Source organism: Apostichopus japonicus, chromosome 7 (assembly GCF_037975245.1).
Source record: "Apostichopus japonicus isolate 1M-3 chromosome 7, ASM3797524v1, whole genome shotgun sequence".
NCBI classification, from domain to species: Eukaryota; Metazoa; Echinodermata; class Holothuroidea; order Aspidochirotida; family Stichopodidae; genus Apostichopus; species Apostichopus japonicus.
The window spans coordinates 4,803,337-4,826,679 of NC_092567.1; the positions used below are offsets into that span (position 1 = coordinate 4,803,337).

At 38.1% G+C, this 23,343-nt stretch overlaps 1 protein-coding gene across 3 annotated transcripts in view; it reads right to left on the bottom strand.

Moving 5' to 3' along the window:
* Window positions 1-23,343, bottom strand: part of LOC139969974 (uncharacterized) — a 92,281-nt gene that overhangs the window by 40,125 nt on the left and 28,813 nt on the right. For all 3 annotated transcript variants that reach the window (XM_071975460.1, XM_071975461.1, XM_071975458.1), the window contains exons 4-5: window positions 9,774-9,979; window positions 1,029-1,108 (exon numbers count right to left, since the gene is read on the bottom strand). In XM_071975460.1, the coding sequence (XP_071831561.1) occupies window positions 1,029-1,108; window positions 9,774-9,979 (286 nt within the window). The remainder of the gene's footprint in view (window positions 1-1,028; window positions 1,109-9,773; window positions 9,980-23,343) is intronic.

The window sequence follows — 23,343 nt, forward strand, 5'->3', positions numbered from 1 at the left end:
GATCAAAGTGATGATGTGGTGTTACCCCAAACCCCCCACCCCACCACCACGCATTTCAAACTAACTAAGAATAGTTAAAACACAATGTTGCGTTTAGACTTATATATTGGACATAAGTCAAGTCATATAAGTCAAACTATGACTCAGAATGTATCATTTGAAGCCTCAACTTCCATTTTCTGGGGAAAGACCACAGACCCCCCCCCCCCACCCTCCCTCCTTCCTATACATGATGTCGGCTTTGACGACGCTCTGTTCCTGCAAAAACTGCAGAACGAGTGTCTTATCTTTGCCTTTATGAAGTCATGATGCTGATGTTACCTATTAGTATATTTTGAATACGATACATGTAGCACCAGCAGTTCCGATACATTTTTGGTCTCTGTTTTGTTTTCGTTTATTTTTTAATACACTTTGCAGCAATTTCAGAGAAACAAGAACTTCGTTTGCAGAACTTGGAAAAGAAGTTCATTAAAACTTTGCGGCTTTATTCTGCAATTCAGATTGAAAGAATGGTTTAAGCGGAGGTGTGGATATGTTTAAATGTGGTTTTATGGGGGGGGGGGGTGGGCGGGTTGACAGCCTCCGAGGGGCAGAACATTACTTCAAACCTTACATAATCATTGTCGCTCTGTAATTAAGTTTCCCAAAGTGTATGATACCACTACTTTTCGGAAAGAGATTTAAAGCATCAATTGATGTGATGGCTACTCACCAAACATTTTATAAGACAGGGATATCGAATGAGCGAAATGAAAGGAATATGACTTATCTCTTAAATCAACCAAGCTTAGCAATATTAAGTGTTGTTACATTTATATGATTCAGTTTGTTGTTTACTATCACAAGACTCTGTTCTGGGTGTCTCCTTCATATACAATGGCAATCATGTGTTGCTGATTCATTACTCTCTTGTATGTGAATCAACAACAATCAACAAGTCAAAAGAAATTCATATTGTTGGTAAAACCTTTAATTAAATGTAAGAAATTTTAAGCGTGTCCACTATGACGTCATTGTGACAATACCTTTCACATTTCTTGATTTCAAGGATGAAGGAATGGATCCGACCGGAATAATGTCTGGCATACTGTAGCCCGAACTAAACCTATGGAGAGAAATAGAATAATGATCGTGTAAGATGTAGAAGACGTAGAGGAATGTCCTCCTAGTCAGGTTAATTGTTTACTAAATCATTGAAGGTAAACAAAGTAAACAACAAACATGTAGAAATACAACATTGTACACAATAAACTAAGTAAACGGAGCGAATCTTTGTAACAACCGCTTGCCATTTTCAGCTCGGATCACGTGATTTTTATCGTATGTTATTTTCAGTAAATTGATTGATAATAGAGATCGTTTTCGTGAACCCTTCTCACTTTTAAATGAGAACTAAAATGTCTGAGATTGTTAGAGTGCAGTGGTAAAATATAACATCTAGAAATTATGAATCTTAAAGCTGAAACTGTTTCTTAATCTCAGAATAGTTTAAGATGCTACAGATTACATTTTTCAACGTAATTTTGGAATGAGAAACCTGCACAATCTTGCACTAAAACGGAGGAGAAATAGAAGGTAGAGGGATAGGCGGGTCGAGGACATAGCAACATTCTTTACTGGGAGCAACAATTTGTCATCTCGGGTTGAAGTTACTACACAAATTGTTACTATTATATGATATACCAACGTTATTTAAGTATTTATTCAATAGCAACATTCAATAATTTTATGACATTGCACGCATTGTTTTCTGTCATTGATCTAAATCAAATCGTACAAAATTATAACATTTTTGTGGAGTTGATAATAATGACCTTAACCATTACACTATCGAATCTTCTTATTCAACTATGTTCTCAATGAAGAGCTGCATGTGTCCAAAATATCCGACCCCTTCATACCGAGGAGTTATGAAGACTTCCTGGTCATACTTTGTTAAGAATACACTAATGCCATCGTCGTTGATTCACAAAAGAAAAGTTTTATTGGAAGGTGGAGGAACAAACACTGAGGGGAGACAAAAGTTTTTAGCAAAATTTTCTTTATACCGGTACTTTTGAACTGCATATTTTATCATTATTAATATTTTGAAGACAAATAGCAAATTTTTAGACATGAAGGCACTTGTTACAAACACACAACAAGAGGGCACTTGAGTTTATAAGCTGAAATGAAATTATCTGGAATTAATCGGTACCAGATAGTGCATAATATCCAATAAATATGTTAAAGTCTAGCTCAGTATCATTCTACCTCATACCTGAATTGCCCAGTTCTATGTAAAACACTGCTCCGGACAATGTAAAGAAAATATATAGGTTACGTTCCTTGTATCTAATTAGCATAATTAACGCATAGATACTGATATTTCTTATGTAAAACTTTTTCTTACAATCGTTAGTTTTCTGTCTCTATCCATTGACTGGTTACACAGGCGCTTTCGAATATTTCATTAATGTTATATATACTGTAAGGGCTATAGCGGACATAACAACTCAATGTACACATGTAGGCAAAATACTGGAAATAATTGTTGAACTAATAATTTATATTGCTACAGCATTGAAAACTATTTATTAAAGGTTATATTTTAATAAAAGGGTTCTCCCCGTTTAAACCCCTCCCAACGGACGCAAATCATATTTGGAGCCCACACCCACCCCTCCTTTCAAAGATAACCAGAATGCAAAATGCATTGAGGTTTCGATGACTTCAATGCAGTAGACTTCTTCTTGTTAGTATATATAACCAGAACGAGCTGTTACAATTACACTATAGCATGATAAACACAGGTCAGTCTACTGTACGTGGCTATATATGCCTCCATCCAAAAAAAATAGGGGCTTATGATATAAATACACATACCAAGTATTAGAGGTATCCACGATTTCCATCGTTACATATCATGTAAAAGGTTTTTTAGAGTTCGACCTCTGGTGACCTATAGGAGATTTGACCTCACAAGCAATATAGACCGGCAGCCCAGTGCACTTTGATCAAACGAACGAGGTACCAATATCTGAGTATTGGAACATTTGTGGAAAAACCCAGTATATCCAAAAGTGGATGTCTGCCGTGGTCGCTCTGCTGCATGTGGCCCCTGGGGCCGGTTAAAGGGGGCCCAAAAATGCATCTGATCAAACGAACGAGGTACCACTTGAAACCAATGTCAACTTAATGCATGAATGCCACATAGTACTGAATGGCCCATGCCAGACAAATGTTCTGCTGCAAAGGGCCCGCCAGACGCCCAAGAAGGGCCCCTAAAAAAATGCATCTGATCAAACGAACGAGGTACCACTTGAAACCAATGTCAACTTAATGCATGAATGCCACAAAGTACTGAATGGCTCATGCCAGACAAATTTTCTGCTGCTAAGGGCCCGCCAGACGCCCCAAAATATGGCCCAAATGCCCATTATCGTAGCATTGACCCAGATTAAATATACAAGGTACCACTCAAAACCGGTTTGGAATGCTCGGGTTGATCTTACAGACTATGGAAATCATCATGCCAGACAAATTTTCTGCTACAAAGGGCCCGCCAGACGCCCCAAAAGGGCCAATAAAAATGCATTTGATCAAACGAACGAGGTACCACTTGAAACCAATGTCAACTTAATGCATGAATGCACAAAGTACTGAATGGCCTATGCCAGACAAATTTTCTACTGCTAAGGGCCCGCCAGACGCCCCCAAATATGGCCCAAATGCCCATTAGCATAGCATTGACCCAGATTAAATATGTTAAATCCATATACCATGTATGAAAAGTATCCGTGATTTCTACCATGAGAAATCATATTGTGAAGGTTTTCAGGCCTCGACAAATATTGTTGAAAGTACTCGCCACTAGGCCTATGATTGTTGGCCAAGTCTCCAAAGTACAGATCTGCAACATAAATACTTTCTATGAACAAAGGTTAGGCAGTTAGGCAGATACATGGTGCTACTTAATTGCGCATGACAAAGTCATGTTTCTTTGCAGTACGAAATTCAACCTTTTTCCAGCAAAAGGAAGTGTTGAACAAAGTAAAACATGACGCAGAATCGTAAATAAGCAGGTAGGCCTACTGTAGTGTCTCAAACAATTAAAAACACAACATCTGTAAAATATCTACGAAGATAGCTTAGCTTCTCTTACATTATAGGGCTCCTCTACTTAACTAGGCATACACTATACAGAAACTAGGTGTGCGGGAGTCCTAAGCATATATACAGTACCTCACTGCTACTTTGAATCGCTGTTCAATTAGAGCGGCGACTCGTACAATTTCCCAATTAATTATCTGTCTTTAAGCTGCAGATTGATGCGCGAAAAATATCGCTCTTACTCCATTTCACTGCCTAAATCAAAGCGATCTCTTACGCAATGATAATCTGAGGCTGTAAGATCTCTCCAGAAAACTTGTCTCAAAACGAATTATGACTGATAGCCTGATAGCCTGTAGGAAAATTGCAGGAGATGTTTCGCCATCTTAAGTGTATTGGTATTCTGACTGGTATTCTTCACGTTGTTGTGTTAACGAACCCTATTCTACCCAACCGTTGCTGGCCTACACAACATAAAATTGCTCACAGGCCTAGCCAGGTTCGTTCAAGTTGTCCCATAATCATAGACGTGATGAAAGTCGAACGTTACTTTTAAGGCCTAGCTATGCTGAAACTGGTGGAAGAGACTACACAAATTTGGATTAATAACCGATCCAGACAAAAGCTTGTGAAACTCACTGCCAAACTAAGACCATTTTACACAATTATTTCGCATTGAGATTGGTCATAGTAAAAAATCTAACTAGACGAACTGTTAAGTTCAAGGGCGTAGGAACCGGGGGCTGGGGGGGGGGGGCGCCAGCCCCCCAGTGAAAAATGTGGAGGGGCGGAAGTATCATTCCGCCCCCCCCCCCCCCCCCCCCCCCGGTTCGCAAGTCAGAAAACCCCTTTTTCATTTCCAAATGAGCACCAAATTGCATCTTAGGCCAGGTGAAAATACAAAATTAAGTTTACAAAATGGAGTGGGTGTTGAAGTGTGCTATATTGCACCAAATTGCATCTGAGGCCACCTGGAAATGCAAAAAGTTCCAAAGGGGAGGGGGAGACCCCTCCCCTTACACCCCTCCTCCAGGCCGGCCATCAGTCTTCAGCCCCCCCCCCACTCAAAAGTACCTTCCTACGCCACTGGTTAAGTTTCATAAACGCTGACTGGTCACAACGAAACTACATCCAACCTGACATAAATAAGACGTAAACGTCTAACAGAACCGCTGTATTACAAAATACACCTTTCTGCACGCAAAATAAGGCTTCCGAGCGGCACGTTGAAGCCAATGCAAATATGTTCGTATTTTCAGTTTTAGATTCTACGGATGCCCATAAACTCATTACCAATTGCCAATAGCCTCATATTCGTATGAGGCGTAACGAGCACGTTATCTGATAGGCTGGTTGGTGGGAGATACGGTAGCTTATAAAACAAGGTTTCCAAACTTTGACTCCCGGTGACCCCAAATGACCTTTGATCTCCACAAAAAACATAGGCTGTTGCTCCTCAATGTGGTCCTCCTATTCACGAAATATTAGATTGAGCCAAGTTTACCTCCTTGAGATATCATGTTTACAAGATTTTCAGTATTTTGCCCTTGTGACCCCAAATGACCTCCCCACAAAAAATAGGGTTCTTCTACTCAATGTGGTTCCTATATACACCAAATTTTAGATTGGACCAAGCTTTCCTACTTCAGATATCGTTTTTACAAGCGAGGCGTCACACACACACACACACACACATACATACCAGTACGTCCTCAGACAAAAGGTGTGTAGTCAAGTCATCGTCCTTGGAGGTCCGATAATACAAACACACCCACACAGACACACGCATACACACACACTCTCCGTCTGCATGAATGCATACGTTACGATTATCATCGAAACCAAAACAACGTTAATGCTTGAAGTCAGATTGATGAACAGTGAAGTGTTCAAACTTGCTTAAATTTACAGGTCAAACACTCTTCACCTTGGTTTTATTGATAAAATTTATTTATAAAACTAGAAAACTATGTATCGCCGAGTTTGTCATCCTGTATAATGTGTATAATGTGTATAATGTGTACATGTGGCTGGGGTCAAAACAATGTGTAGTGTTGAGATAACTGAGCGTATGTATACATACGAAATCGGTCAACAAAGTTAAGAGAAGATAGTGACTAACTTTAATTAGGTTTGAAATTCGGGTTTATGGTTCTTCAACAGTTCAAAACTTAGATCATGTCTTACGTAATCGTTGATTTATTGAGAGCAAACAACATTGTTGAAAAATTGGCAACGCGTTATGTAAACGCTGAAACACCTACCCACCCGTCACGAAGTGTGCACAACTTCATCTTACACTCTTATGCCTAGAGGTCTATGCGTAGAGCATTCATCTTTCTCTTTATGCGTTCTAAAAGCGTAGACTCGCGATATTTAGACACAATTACTTTACATGTTTTCACCCTATTCGCTGCGATTTGACGGGAGGAAAACCCCGGATGTGCGACCGACGGAATACAATAACCTACAGATCTCTACTAACTGTATTTCCAGGAACATAACACCTCTCCTTCGGTTTCTTTTCTGTTTTATGTTCCTTTCTTTTTCTTTTTAGTTGTCGACCATGTTACTATCACAATATACTTATGTTCAGTTTTAATAAGCATACCACCATGATTCATGTAAAACATCGCAAATTATGACGCAATGAATTCATTTCAACAAGTGAATAACTGCTTCTTCTTTCTTTTTTTTTCCTTCTCAGCAACAAAACTATACGAACCGTGGCCATATTTACGACCTGGATATGACCCTGGCAGTTGTATAAGTGTTTATTGTGATTGTTAAGTTGTAGGTTCATTCATTGTGTACCGGGATAGAAATCTGTACTTCATTTTGTTAGCGTGTGTTATAACAATACTGTAAACCATTTGGAAAAAAAGTCTGAAGGCGATGATGACAGCCTTCTAAGCCTTTCTATATTCGCTAAAAACAGTTAAGTTGCAAATTTGAAATCGATTTCTAGTTGTCATTATCCATTATACATTTTAAACTTCGATGGAATAATTTAATCACTTTCGTCTGTTCTGTGTAGATAAAAAGAACTAGTGCAGTATATAATTAGATATTTAAAGAGATAAAAGATCTCATGAAACGAATCTTAAAAGATCTCAAGTGCTTTGTTTTCTTGCTCGTGTTGTTGTTTGCTTGTTAATGATTTATGGCTGAGAAATAAATTAACTTGGTTATTATTACTATATTTCAGATTTGTTATACTGCGACATGAACCTTCGAATTACTTTCTCCCTGCTAAACACGAGCAATATTTTATCTCCACCGTTTAACCGTTTAATCAACTTCACAGAACAAAACTGTTCTCCATAAAACTAGGCAATTAAGAACCCGCAATGTTTGTAGTCACATATTAGATATGTGAATTATATTAAGGGCTATTTAATTGTGTGCTAATTAGGTAGACTTCCATATACCAACGAGAAGTACATAAAGGGAAAAACGAAGAAAGGGAAATAAAACAATCCTTCTATCAAATTAGGGAGAGGAGCAAGTGAGGGATCTATTAAACAACCAAGGAAATCAAGTTTACTCATTTAAAATATGTATACAAAGAATAATAATGAGAACACGTCGTAATATCATGGCATATGACATACAGTATTACTGAATGGCTGTTAGATATATACGTAACCCGTATTGAATAAAAATATGCATTATTCCCAGCCACTGCTAGACACGGACTGACCTACTTATCGTCGGTTTCTATGGTTACGTTGTATGACAGTTACAACATTCCAGGTGTACACTAGACGCGTGTCCCATTTTTCTATTCATTATCTTTAACCCTGGCTCGTGTCATCTTTTGTTATGCTAATTAGGTATTTACGGGAGATCCAGGTGTGTTAACTTATTTTACTTTAGAAATAAATTGTTTGAATCAATCGTCTGTGCAGAAAACTATTGTAGAAGTAGAGTAGGCCTACTGTGTGTACTAAAACGGTTATGATGTTATCGGGTAGAAACGGAATTGATTTGAATGGCTCCCTAAAAAGGATGATGTGCGAAGGGGGGTGGGCGAAGGAAGGGGTGGTGGTGGGTACAGGTAAGATGTCTGAAGGGGAGTTATGCAGAGGAGACGAGACTAAAATTACCCAAGAGCACACTGGGATTGGGGTAAAGTATTTAGTCTAGATAGGGAATCAACATTCTCTGTTACATTTTGTTTATAGTCAGACCAAACAAAACCCCCGAAGTGTGTTAATTCCAGTAATATTTTTCTCCGCGGTCACAGTTATTCCCGGAATGGCGTTGTTTCACATATAACATACGTTAAGCATCGTTCGTTATCATATATTTCATTTATGTAACTACTCAATAGCTTTTGTCTTTTCTTTCAAGATTTGGGTGAGGCGCGGTTGGGGGGGGGGGGATGTGACGGGTGCGACTTAAATATTTTCTTTTTTTAGTAACACGTCAGCTGTAAGTTGAAGATGTTACTGATTATGTTGTGAATGGTAAAGACGGAAAGGAGAAACTTTTACGAGGTTTGATCTGTGAGAGCAAAGAAGGCGAGAGGAGGCGAGAGGAGGGGTTGGGTGGGGGGGGGGGACTAAAATAACACTACATTGGAACGGACCAAGCAGGGACGTCATGATCGAATCAAGTATACAGTAACATTGATACGAGGAATATTAAAATATTAAACAGTTTTTTGTATAAATTTATCAATTATACAAAGTTAAAGCTCTTGGTTAATTGTGTAATTATTGTTTAAAAATTAGGATAAAATATAAGCATAAATCATAATTAAGCTTATTTTGTATAACATCGTGTTTCAAACTATAAAGAAGAAATTAATGTAGTTTTAAATGGATTAAATTTGAACCTCTGAAATTTATCAGATACAGATTTGCCTTTAATTATATTTAATGTAATAATTGTTTTTTAACTTTATAGTTAACTCAATTGCAATTATATATTTCCTTCTAGTTAACTTTTATTTTGTTTTAATTAGTTAACTTATTTTGAGTAACTATTTTTCAAATTTTGACAACTAAAACTATTTTATTGGTTGCTTCTTTTGTATGCATTTCAGTTTTGCTAGAGTATCATAATCTGATCAAAATTTTGAGGAGTTTATGCTATTATTATTGCCATCATTTTACTACTTTAAAATTAATAACGATTTTCAATCTCTTTTGTTTCTTAAATTAATTGCCATAATTGTACATCAACTATTTCGGAGGTTTCAGTCAAAATTAACAGCTATTCCTTGTAAAACTTTACTTTAGAATATTAATTTTACTCGCTAGAATTATTAAAATCCAATTTCCTTGTCTATATATCTCTTATTGTATCCTAATAAACATTCCTGTCATTATCAAACCTAATACTTAGTTAAATTGTTAAACTAAACAGAGAACATTTTTAACAACCACCACCGACCCATTTACCCCTCTCTTAACAGCACCCTCTTAAAATATTCCCTAATAATCCATTATATTTTGTTTTATTTATCATAGCATTCTACATAACACCTTCCACGATGACCTAATTATTGAAATAAATTCAACTAAACTAATTAAATCCAATCCTTGGTATTAAAATATAGCAGACTTTACATTCCCTTTTGTTAGTTTAATATTGATAACTTTTATTAATTCAATTAATTCCCTGTTTAACTGTTATGTTAATTCTAACATCTACACAGGAATACTTACCTCAGCTTCTTCAAGCTTGTACACTGTGAGGAGTAAGACAAGATGGCCGCCAACTCTTCATTAGTTAGTCTCCTGTTGTCCCAGATCACCAGCTTCTGGAGAGAACTCAGGATAGAGAGAGAGAGACCAGACTGAAGGATTAGGTTCAGACCAGACTCATCAACTCTAGGAGAGCAGGACCATAGATACACACAGGAGATAGGAATCTAGAATGAAAGAATAGAGTTACTGATAATAAAGTAGATAGAGATAAATAGATTGGATTTGGTTAGAATTAGAATAATTATTATAATATTATAAATAATTAAAATAACGAAATAAAGATAAAGGAAAATAAAGCGATAAACTAAGACATTTAGGTCGTGTTTATTTGTAAAAATGAATCAGTTATTGGAACGGAAATAAGGGGCTGATTTCAAGGGGAGACAAATATTAACAGAAATAATTAGATTTGATTAGAGAAAAATAACGTGGTAATGTAGGAATAAAGGGTTAGTTTAATTGTTTTACAATTAAATTATTAATTAAAGTTTTTATAGCTAGTAAGGTTTAATAAAATAAGAATGTGATGCTGCATATTTTTATTTATTAGTTAATAGGAAACAAATCTCAATGACGGGTTGAGAATTTTATTAGAAATGGGTAAATACTAATTGATATTAGGCTATCTATCTTTTGAAGAAAAATATTGATCAAATTTATTTTTATTTTAATTTAGAACTTTCAGAAGGAAAATGTAATTTAATGTTAAAGGAATCATGAAAAGGAAACTTCTGCTCTAACTAATATCAGGTTTTATAATGTTTAAGGAGATTTGGAAGAATTATATTTAAATCAATAGGTTGTTTCTTATAATTAAAATGCAATTTAGAGGAGCAGATGTACGGTAGATCATATTCAAGTTTCATGAGAGAAGGTTGACGAGGCTTAAACTCAAAATTTAATATACAAATTATTTAATTATTGATCCAAATCCGACTATTCTGCTTGAATAATAAGTATTTCTAATTAATACGATTTGTTTAAATGATGATGTCCATCTGTGTTTAGTTATTATTTCATTCCTAAGTTACGGTTTGGTTGTATTATAACTTCTAGTGGATTTTTTCGAAATGTAGCTTTGTTCTTTCTTTGTGTTTGTAGATATTCCTAAATTGGGTATTGCTTATGATTTTAACTTTCTGAACTTTATCGTTTCTTCCAATTAAATAGTACCATCCGCTTTTTACATTTTTTTTTCTACAAATAAAATTGTTATCTGGAAACACTTCATATCCTTGGGGGTTTAGGTATACTAATTAATCATTACGTTTAAGTTTAATCGGGTTGAATGGGTCTTCATTGAAATATCTTCTGTTACATGGAGTTCATCGGGTGTGAACAGTTAGCGGAACATTTAACGTTAGAGCTACGGCTCTGGCAAACTTCTACTATTGAGTGTTGCAGCAGGGTAAAATAAGTGGCGCACTTTCAATTTCAAAACCATTTTACTTTTTAAATATCATGTGGCCATAGGTCTGTTGGCTTGGAAATGACGTACGGTTTTTATAATTAAGTGGGTAAAATTAAGACAAAACCAGCTGTGAGTAGAACACCACGATCTAGTTGCTGCTGGAAAGACATGGACAAAAGATGTCTTTTTAATAACTATGTATTTCATTTTATTATTATTATTATTAGACTTAAATTGGAAAACTGTTTAATACTAGAGACTCATATAGCTCTAGGCCCTATACAGTATATAACAAAGCTATAGCCTATTACACATTAAGTGTCAGGTATATTGGCAGGAGTTAGGTTATTCAACTAATAATCAGTTATTAAATAACATTATTTCAGTCAGCCTGCTCGGTAAAATCTGCAGGTTTCTCACACAAGTGGCTCATATGTCCGACCAGGTAGATTTAGTAAGTTAGGTGATTACAATAATAATTGTGGAATGTTATAGATTGACTTGTATTCACGTCTATAAGGCTATATTATGTACGAGTAAAATCGAGTTGAACCATTTTCTGTGATTTAAATTTTTTGAAGGGATCACAAAGTTTCTACAGTTTGTCTATGGATACCTTTTGTTAGCTAGAATGAAGTAATCGTTTTCGAAGTAAAAGGACCTTAGGCATCAGCTCACCTAGAATGTTAATCGCTGGTTTTATTCTTCGCTTAATTTAAGATCCCTAAAGAAGACTCACTATCTCGATTGTACATTATTCAATTCCTTTAGAGTTAAGATATTTTTTAACTTGGACTTTTCTGATATTCAGTCAACAACTAGGCTAAGATCTCTATTATTTATGAGTTAGATTTGCTAAGCATGTCCTCTCGCTAAAAGCATAATTCTAGTTTTTCGCAGGTGATGTGTGAGATTTTTAACATAGCCTAACTGTCTTACTACTCTAGCCTATAGCCTACCTAAGTTTAGCCTGGCCTTTGTACACATCCTAGCCTATGCCTCTACACCATACCGTCAAATCATCTCTCTGATCAATGTCTTAACTATATTAACAGTGGTCCCTCTCCGTTAAATATTCCATCTTAATAACCACGCAACAAGTCAATGGTAACAAACAACTCCCACGAATATAATACGTACTCTGCAGCTCCACTAATGTAACACTAAAACATTCGTTGTCAGTGAGAGATACTAGATGTGAACAGGTATTCAATAGCATATACAGGTGTTTTCCAGCTGTTCGCGGGTGATGTTTGAAATTTGTAACAGACATTTTGGCGCCAATAGAAATAAATGTACGAGAGACGTAACGTTATACATACCCGGTGAAAACAGACAGTTTATAAACTGACGTCGATTGGGTATGTATTAAGGAAGGGGTCGAGGAAGTAAATAATACAACACAACTTATATCAAGTAGATCAAGCTATCATTGACATTTCTCCCTAAGCGGTAGGGTGTTAGTCCCCGTGCACCCCCCTCCCCCCACCACCGGTTAAAATTTGGGCAAAAAACATGTTATGTACTCATTCACCCACCTTATTATCTGCTAGTGGATGCATAAACAAACAATTCACACAGCAGTTTGAATACAGGGGCGGATGCAGGATTTTTGACAGGGGGGGGGGGGTCTGACTGGTCCAGCCGCGCCTGATCGAAAGACTATCTAAGCGGAGCGCCACCATCGGTTGGCGCGGAGCGTACCTTAAAATTTGTGGCTTTACAAACCCCCCAGATGGCCGGAAACGGCACTTCCCGAGTATTCTAAGCTGCATGTACCTAGCCTGAAAAAATGGATCTCATGTCTGCAATTTCTCAATTGATGAGAAAAAACAATCTATGAAATATGGTAATACATATCAGATGAGTTGAGATGATACAAAAATCATAATGCCTTTAGCCACCAATCCCCCTCCCGTTCCGTCACCACTGTTTGATGCAGTGCACATGGCTTAGCTAGGGGTATTGGTCAGGAGGGGCAAGAATGGTCTGTAGGGGCGCTTTCGAAACTATCTAAGCGGAGCGCCACCATTGGTTGGCGCGTAGCGTACAGAAATTTTTTGAGTAAAGATACTCCCTAGATCGCCGGAAATGACCCTTTCCGGGCCTGGCTAATTTGCAGATAAACGAAGAATAAATAGGTGTCATCGCCAAATTACACCAACAAAATGTGACAAATGTCAATAAGTAGATGAGAGCGCAATAAAAAAGTCAATAATCGCGAATAAGTAAAAAGTGGTAAAGAGCTGAAAAGGGCGCCAGCAGTCCATTTGAGTCCGTCAGGGGGGGGGCATCCGCCCCCCTGACTGTATGGACGCTCCGCCACTGCAAAAACTCACTCGAAATGTATCTGCATCAGTACGAGCTAGCTAGTTTTATTGATGATCTATTCATGGTAGATTGGAGAGAACAAACGCCTTGGATGTTTCTCAATGAACTTTCGGACCACTTCGTCAGTGTCGATAGGAGTGTTATAATACGTGTTCATGAGAACAAGAGCTGTGAGACGTTCCTTGCCCATTGTTGATCGGAGAACAGTTTTATGCCTTCTCACCGCAGAAAACGATCTCTCGTGAAGAATTCGTCGGCGCATCCTATGCAGCCTACCGCTCTGCCACCTCACTGCCCAAAACAATTCGAACACCACCTCAATTTTGAAACTTTTCGGTCTGAAAATTGAGATTTTTAGGCATTTTTTGCACGTGTAGCACGCGTGCACACTATAGTTCATTTGACGGAAAAGACACACCTGGCTGACTTGTAAGGATAACCGCCCTTCTGACGTCCTACGTGTTTAAAATTGGCGTTTAATTTAATTATTTTTTTTCTCTCTCTTTTTTTTTCTTTTTTTTTTGGCCAAGAGTAGGGGGGGTCCGGACCCCCTGGACCCCCCTGGATCCGCGCCTGGAATACCGTCTGTTTCAAATGATTTGAAGGAGTACATGTTTAATGAATATTAAAACCTACATGGAATAACATAAATTGAACACTCTTGTTCAGTCATACACATCTTGCAGACACATCGTGCAGACAAAACGTGTCTGTGTCAAGTTAAACTTTTGTTTTTACAAATAATCACTTCATCATCATGAAATTATTGGAATAAATGTAACTACACAACTGTTTTTCATCCCTCTCCACCCAACCACCGTTGTAATTAATTCCATTCCAAGTCATTGCTGCATTATGCAGCTAAATCTTTGCACCAGCAAAGAGAGTGTAAGGCAATCAAACGATGTTTTGTCTTTTCACGTACCTCGTAATTGCTCAAATCTAAATACGACATTTCATCAATAATTGTAATAGTCAATTCATGTAGTCATTTGTGACATGTCGAGTCCGTCGGGGGGGGGGGCATCCGCCCCCTGACTGTTTGGACGCTCCGCCACTGTTGGCCGGTAGTTCTCAGCGATAGTGTTGTCTCCTTTCTTGAAAATTTGGTTTTTAGCGGTTTTAAGAGAATCAGGGTACGTCCCAGAAGCGAAAACCAGATTGAAAATGTAACAGGGTATTGAGGCAATGACGCGAGCAATGACGTGAGAAACATGTGTATGATGTCAGCATTTTTTGCCTATTAACATCTTCTTTGGCATTCAAGTACCTGGAGACCACCGTTCTATAAGGGTATAGTATTGCTCACTAGCTTGTTTGCTCAGTTAATGCGCACTGGTTACAAGATAATGATAGGCTGTTTGTATTAGTATTTATTTGTATGTTAGGGATTATGGATATTTAAAAAAAAAAGAGTGACAAAGGCAAAGTTTGCCCGAACAGTCGAACACGCAGACTCAGTAGTAAACATTATGTGTGTTGTAGTCTTGTAGAGCAAGAATTATATTATTCGACGGTCGTTAACATGCGTTTTCAGTACAGTGCGACTACTGTAGACTTCTCGGCCTATGCGCTATGTCACGTCAGGTTTTCAGCAACTATAGCCTACTGCCGGTCCGCGGTCGAAGGGTCGTTCATGAGTGGTCATCATCAGTGGCGTAGCTACGGGGGGGGGGGGGCCTGGGGGGCCGGGCCCCCCATGAAATCTGCTGGCCCCCCCCACTGGCCCCCACTGGGAATGGGGTAAAAAAAATTGTAAAAAAAAAAAAAAAAAAAACTCATCAGTGGGATTCACTAATATTTTTTGTTCAATAATTTGGGAAATAGAGTTACACAATTTTCTCGTCTGCATCTGGCAGAATAAGAATAATACAATATCTGTAGTAATCATGAGAATGGTCATACAGCATGGCATGGCAATGGTCGATGCGACGGTTGCGACCATACACCACGAACCTTGTGCATGTGCTGCGCGATATCGATATCTACCAATACATGTTATCGGTCATCGATTGGCACAAAACCCCAGATTCTGATGACAGCTGCCTCAAGAAACCCAATAAATGGCCTAATTAGCACCGAGCCACCAATGTGGACCATTACCGAAACATCGATGCGTGTTAGTCTTCCATCCCCTTCCTCTAATGCTATTTAAGTCCACATGTGGGCATTTCCTGCAAACCTACCGGTAGCCCACAGGGGTTTGAGTTGGGAGAAAGGCTTTGACACCTTGAAACAACAAATGATGCCAACCATAGGCGTACGAGGCGGGGGGTGCAGGGGGCAGACTGCCCCCTAAATTTCCAGAGGACAAGAAATTCGGGCAAAAGTCTTGAAAAATTCGGGCAGCCTAAGAGGAGAAATATATATATATATATATATATATATATATATATATATATATATATATATATATATATATATATAATATGCAGTAGCTTGCCCGAATCTTTTTCAAATATTTGCCCGACATTTCCATGATTTTCTTTATTTAGCATCATGATGCCCGAATATTTCCGTGTAACACCACCGTAAGCGCAGTTCATCTGGGCTACCACGCTTTTTGCACGATCAATTTTTTTCTTCTTCTAACTAGTCAATTGTATACCTGGACCAAGGGCGGCGGAACCGGGGGGGCACAGGGGGCACGTGCCCCTCCCCCACTTTTCCTCAGGTTAGAAATGTGCCTTTTTTCTACATAAAAATTGAGGTGCCTCAAGTTAGCAAGAGGCCAGGGAACCTGAATGAACACTCGGGAAGGGCCGTTTCCGGCCATCTGAGGGGTTTGTAAAACCAACAATTTTCTAAAAGCACGCTCCGCGCCAACCGATGGTGGCGCTCCGCTCAGATAGCCGTGCATACAACTTTGCAAATCCTGGCTAAGCCCGTGACTTTTAACGAATTTCTGTAAGTCAAACTCAAAGCATTTTCGAATGGAAAAAATTTGTTAAGATATTAACAAGAAAAAAACTCTAATTCGGAAGATTCCTACATTAGCAACTAGCATGATTTCACCTCATTTTGTCTCAAAAGAAAACTTGTTCCTTGTTTCCCAATTTGCGCATTGGATATTGCAATGCTAGTATGCATATTTTGCTTGAGGGGGGGGGGGGGGGAGGAGGGGCGTTGATGGAGTGATGTGTATACACAAATAAGATAATACAATAAGAGTTATAAAGGGTACTCATTATAACGCTGCATCATTCCAATCGAATTTCTGCAAAGTGCCCTTTGATGTCGGTGCCCCCCCCCCCCAGATTAAAAGTGCTCCCGCCGCCCTTGACCTGGATATCCCCGACATGAGTGTATAAAAGAAACATTTTCTTTTTCATGGATGGTGGGGGGGGGGGAGTGTCTACAAGCCTAGAAGTACAGGTTTATCATATTCTTTGTTATATTTTATGCTTTTTTGTGAGACAAATTGCAGTCTCACCCGACACAGCGACATTATCCCGCCTACGTGTCGTTGAACAATGTTTTTCTGGAGGTAGCTGAGTACTGTTTTAAAATAATAAATAAGGTAACTAAATATAGCAGCTTAAAAAATATACTGTCCCATTTTTCCCCTTCAAAGTGATGTTACATTTTTTTCTTCTTCTAATTTACCAAATTTTTGGGGAACTGTAAATTTCTAAAACGTGAGATTATAAATAAAGAATGTTTAGATGCAACTTGCAAGGCCTCAGAAGTGCCGTTTCCGGCAATCTGAGAGGCATTGTGTGCCAAAAATGTTCTTGTTCGCTACGCGCCAACCGATGGTGGCGCTCCGCTTAGATAGTGTCACGGGAACTTTCGGGCACAAAAAGTTCTGCCCCCCAAACTGAAATGGTCCCGTACGCCTTTGATGTCAACTTCACTCAAGTTAAAAGTCTGGCTGAGTTGGCAAGGCCAGTCAGCATGAAAGAGAATTTTTTTTTTGCATTTCTGTCACCAAAGTTGCACATCTTTTTGGATGCTATTTTGCCTCACAGGTGCCATCTCCTGCGATCTGGGGGGGGGGGGGTGCTGAAATCTCAAATTTTCTCTGTACGCTCCGCACCAACCAAGGTGGCGCTCCGCTCAGATAGTAACCTCCGGCCCCCACAAGAAAGAACAGCCCCCCCATGGCACCCCCACTCAAAAAATCCTAGCTACGCCACTGGTCATCATGGAGATTCGAGACCATTCAGACCAATGATATATTTTTTTTCGCACATGTAATTTTTTTTCGACACCCAAAATCCCAGTGGGGGGCGACGGGGGGGGGGGGGGCGACGAGCTTTCATGGGGGCTGTCGCCCCCCACGCCCCCCGTAGCTACGCCACTGATTGCTATTATTTGAATTGGAAGATTGCCAAGCATTTTTAAAAGCAAAAACATAAGCCGGAAAATTAAGCTTAGGATCTTTGAGACTTTATTAAAGTGTATTTTTTTTTTTGTACAATTGCGAACTGTGGGGCACAACGAAGGATCTTGATCGCAAAATTGACACTTTTCAAAGGAGACTACTTCGAAATATTCTCAACATTAGATGGACCAATAATAATTGGTTATCAAATGATGAGCTCTACAACGAAACCAACCAAACACCTTGGTCATTGATAGTCGCACATAGAAGATTGAGATTTTTCGGTCATGTAGCAAGACTCCAAGAGGACGCTCCAGCAAAGGTTGCTTTAAGAGAAGCACTGATACATACTGCTAAACCAATTGGAAGGCCCGTGACTACATTGCTTGGAAAAATAAAATCGCAATTCAAGGACATTAATATTAACAATTTCGAAGAAGCAATAAACCTTGCGCAAGATCGTGATACGTGGCGGAGGTTAATCACTGAGCATGTCGGATAGACGAGGCTCAACTTACTACTACTACTACTAAGATTGATCATTTATATGAAAAAGAGGGGTATTTCCCTCGTGGCCAATGAAACGACTTGAACAAGTCTCATCTTCAAAATCTAAACAAACCAACGACACAGTGTAAAGCAGCGTTTGAAGAACGGTTGTATGGTTGTACTTCACTGTTTGTTTAACGTGATTCCCTGAAGCTACAGCACTGGCTTACTAATATGAAGATATTGCAATATATTTCAGATGGTGATACTGAAAGAAACAGACTAAGTATATTGCAATTGTCATAGAAGAAATCCCACGTATGTCTTGTTTTCCTTTCATATTGTTAGGCTATGTACCTACAAAGACAGGGACATCATAACGTTGAAGTTATGGCTTAGGCCTACTTCTTCTTTAGTCATATAAGAAAAGTGCAGCCTAACGGTGGCCTAGTCCAATGGTTTTAATGACAACATTCAAAAGTCCGCAATGCCAGCATAAAGCATGTCCTAGGATCAGCACAATGTAGGACTAGCTGAAATATGGTGATGCTAGCCTGTTAGTTGGTTGCAAGTTGAAGGAGAGGGTTTCCTCCCTCAGAATACTGATCACATTAGTTTATTGAAGAAGTGTTCTACATTTGCGAGATCATCCAACTACTGTATCTGAAAGGTTTTATTCAAACTATGTAGTCATTAAAACCTACTCTTAAAGTACTCTGGAGTTGTTTCCTCTCCTGGTATATTGTAGATTTAAGTACTAACCTGCCAGTGAGTAAAGGTCAAATGAAGTGCAAGGTTTTCCAGAGATTGAGATTCAATATCCCATATCATATACAAACATTATTGTAGTTTGTCACCCATAATACTGCAATGCTTTACACCGCCCTTGCTGGTCAAAGACAACCCATTATTGGAACATATCCAGAATTTCCAGGGTTTGTGCTGGTACAGTAATGCTCAGTTCCTATTGACGTATCTTTAGCTTCAATATCACAAATCAAATATGCACTTTTATATAATTTACTAACTGAAAGTAAAGGGGTCTTTATAGCTAGCATGTAGGGGTCTTTTACAACTAACATGTAAAGTTGATTGCCCACAAAGACTGCTGTAGTGTCACGTTGCTATCTGAATGCAAAAGTTCCTAAGAACTTTCAAAAAGCTTCAGAAATCAAACACTAATACTGTATAATCACTAAATTAAAATGATCAATGATTGGATCAAAGTGGAACTGCTACCATGGGTTTTTCGTTGTAAGTGAGTATACTTTTGTTTCTGAAATCTAAAAATATCTGAATAACTAATTTGATTTCATGTTTAGTGTTTCACTTTTGATTTAGAAGTCACTGAGGCTCAGTCTGACGGCTCCATGATGTAATAATTCAACCGTAGGAAGAAACCCTCTAGTGAATATGAAGACAGACTGTACTGGATAGAGGAGATCAGGACCTATGAACCTATCAAGCTTCTTCCAGTATCCTACACTTCTTGATGCACAGAGTTCCATAGGAATGGTAAGAATGAAGTAAATCTGGTTTGTTGCACATGACTTGATTCACCAAACTGCTGGCTAGCAAGCATGGTTAAGGAATTTAAATTCCCCTGCCACTCTTTATCAATATCATGTCATGATAACATGTCTTCCTTGCATATTTGAGAGCTAACTACCGTTTAACATAAACATATTCAAACATATACAAGCACTGGCATCTATTAGGGTGGTGAGCACTTGCCCCCCCCCCTCCCCCATAGGCTCCACTTGGTCTGAAAAATCACTATCAGAGAACATTAAATATCTGAAAAGTGAAAATGCCTTGAGCAGCTAAAGTCCCCAGGGACTCCCACCAGGGCTTAGATTTATACTTCATAGAAATTACATTTTTCTCTCTAACATGTATTTACATGCTTTATACTTAGTACAAGAGGACATGAAGTAGAAGAGATGTTACAGAGCTCTTCTGAAGCCCCCAGCACCCGGCCAGGGCTCAGCTATATATTCCACAGAGTAAAATCACATTAAGTATTTCTATTACTGACATGTCCTCATGTGCTCAAAATGCAGATTCCAGAAACTACAGTATGTGAAAATACTGTATTGAAGATTTGGAGAGCTTTGCAGTACCCTTGTAAGTCCAGCCACTATAAACACTATAAACACAATTGGAAATACTTCCTACTAATCTGAGAATGTACAGCTGTGAATAAAGAATTGTCACTTATGCTTGTTTAATTTTTAAACATTGCTGAGCCAGTCACTGCAGTTGGATTTAAGAAATCTAATTGGTCTCAAAACTGATCTTATTTCGGCGAATAAGTATGGTGGCTTGAAAAAAATATATAAGTGTCCCCAAATTTCAAAATTTTGAATTTGCTTTCTCAATATTTGGAATTTTTATCTCAAGATTTTCACCCCAAAGTCAAAATTTTGACTTTTTCATCTCTCAAAACTTTTAACTCAAAATTTTGAGGTTATAAGTGTCTTCATCTGCCAAATTTGTAGAAAGAACTGACCATATTGTATGGCTATTGACCAGCTGAACAAGGTACTTTATAAACCTTTGGTGATCTAAAATCTAGAAAGAGACCCCCCCCCGAGAGTGGTGTAACTAGGTCAATATAGCCAATGCAGTCTCCAGGGGCCTGGTGCCATTAAATAAAGAAAAATAATATGAAAACACATCCACAAAAGCAGACACACTAAATTAGATACAATTACAGTATCTCCTAATGAGTGGAAATTCAAAAGACATTCTGTCCTCAATACGAAAGAGTGGTGCGAAATCTCACACATTTCTCAGTCAGGCCCAAACCATGCATGGTTGGGTTTGTGTGAGGTTGGACTCTCCTTTGGGAGCTCATTTATATCACTGCACCACACCTTTATATGCCACTTCCACTAAACAACGGACAATCCGGTTCAAGTTTGATGCTTAACTGGCTAATTGTTTTTACACTTAATACCTGGTTATTGGAAACTGAAGTGTACTCCTTCCTCTGTATTTTTTTCTCTGTGATTGTTCATGTATACAGGGTAGTTAGCCAGAGACATTCACGTATCTATTGCTGATTGACATTCTCAATGTCTCCTATAATTAGGACTCAAATCTCATTCACATCACTTTCTTTTCTCTTCATTAGGTTAAATATGAAGCGAGCTATTAGGGCATCACCTATTCTACCTGTAGTTACCAGTTGTCGATGGAAGTCACGTTCATACTGTGCTGACAAGGACAATGAATGGTTCATCATCTGATATTTCCTCCATGTGATGGTAATCACATTAATGGTAAGTGTTGAACAGTATTGATAACGTTTCAAAGATGTGTGGTAGATTTTATGGATAGCGTCGCAGATCGAGGAATACTCTTTTATCCCCATTCACTCTCACTAAAATAATGTATATAAAGTTTTAACTCATCTTCTCAAAATACAACTGACAGAATTACGCCCTAGTAAGGACATTAAAACGATCGGATTCTTGCTGGATTAATCCAGTACTTGGTATGTTTGTAATGACCTTGCTACAGTATGACACAATAGCTACCTCAACACCCTCTGGTACATTTTACCATTGCCAAACTGAAATAAAACTTGCCTTTTAGACTCATATGAATAAAGTCTTCTAGAACTCCTGACACTCCCAGAATGGTAAAACTGGAAGACAACTTGTTGGTTTATATGAAAGTAGCTTGGGTTACCTACAAATATGTCTTCTGTTTAGGTACTTATTTTCTTCAGATTAAAATAAAAAAACTTGAAATACCATTTTAGATATAAAGAAGTCAACTCAGTCTGTATTGCTGAGCTTTGTGTTAGAAGTATTTGTAATGAACACTCCATCAAACAAAACAAGAACACCTTGATTAATTTAGGTATATCACACAAAGGTCACACAACTATGGATATAATCTTGAAATTTAATGTGTTATGTTTGTTATGATATTTATTGACTGTAGTACAGTAGAGATTACTGTTTTTAGCATTTGCTTAAATATTGGAAATATGATTTGAACTATAAAATTGGACAGTAGAATGCAAATCAACTCCACCTTTGATATTCATCTCAAAGATGTCTATCATATCAGCTGAAGATTATGGTTGGGTTTGTAGATCTCCTTTTCTTCTTTGTTATTTTTAGCCAAACTCCTGATAAACTGTCGCACACCAGTTCTAAGATTCACAATCACATCTTGTGAGGCTAAAGAAGCATCATTCAAATAAGGTGTACACAAAACCAGTAACATAGAGAGCCAGGCACAGTTCCATGCACAGTTGTGTCACCAGATCCACTTTTTTTAGGTCTTTGTTTATCCAAAGTTAAAAGTATATCATTCTTTATCACATATTTCACTGGGCACTTAGCTGACGTACAACTGTATCCTCCACCCAACCCTCACCCTCTCACAACAGGACTGCACCGAACAACACTTTATGAAATAACAGTATATGTCAAAGTCTGCAGATAGAAAAATATGTACTTTAACTCATCAGTTATAGTACAATGTCATCATTTCATAAATCCTACAAATTCATCAACCTCTAGACAGTACAGTGAACCAATGGTTCCTAAATTATGTGACCGAAACGGTCATCATGTTTTCTTCAGGCTCCATTCTATTTCAGGGTTACATTGTTATTACTTGTGTTTCTCAATTGAATATAAACCAGACTGGATTGCTAGTGGTATTGCTTAAAGTTTGTATTGAAGATTCAATGCTTGTCTCAATTTCAAATTAATGTTTCTTTATATTTCAATTAGTTTGGTTTTAGGTGAGCTGTATATACACTGTGGGGAGCATTATGAGACCTTGAACACATCTTGTACAGTCAATAGGTTTGTATTCTAGTTGCTTTAGTTTCTTTACATTGTTATTATAATAATAACTGAGTAATTTATTTTGAAACTACAGTAGCATACCTTATGTTTATAATAGCTGTGTTCTGTGTTTGACAATGTTACATGATAGAA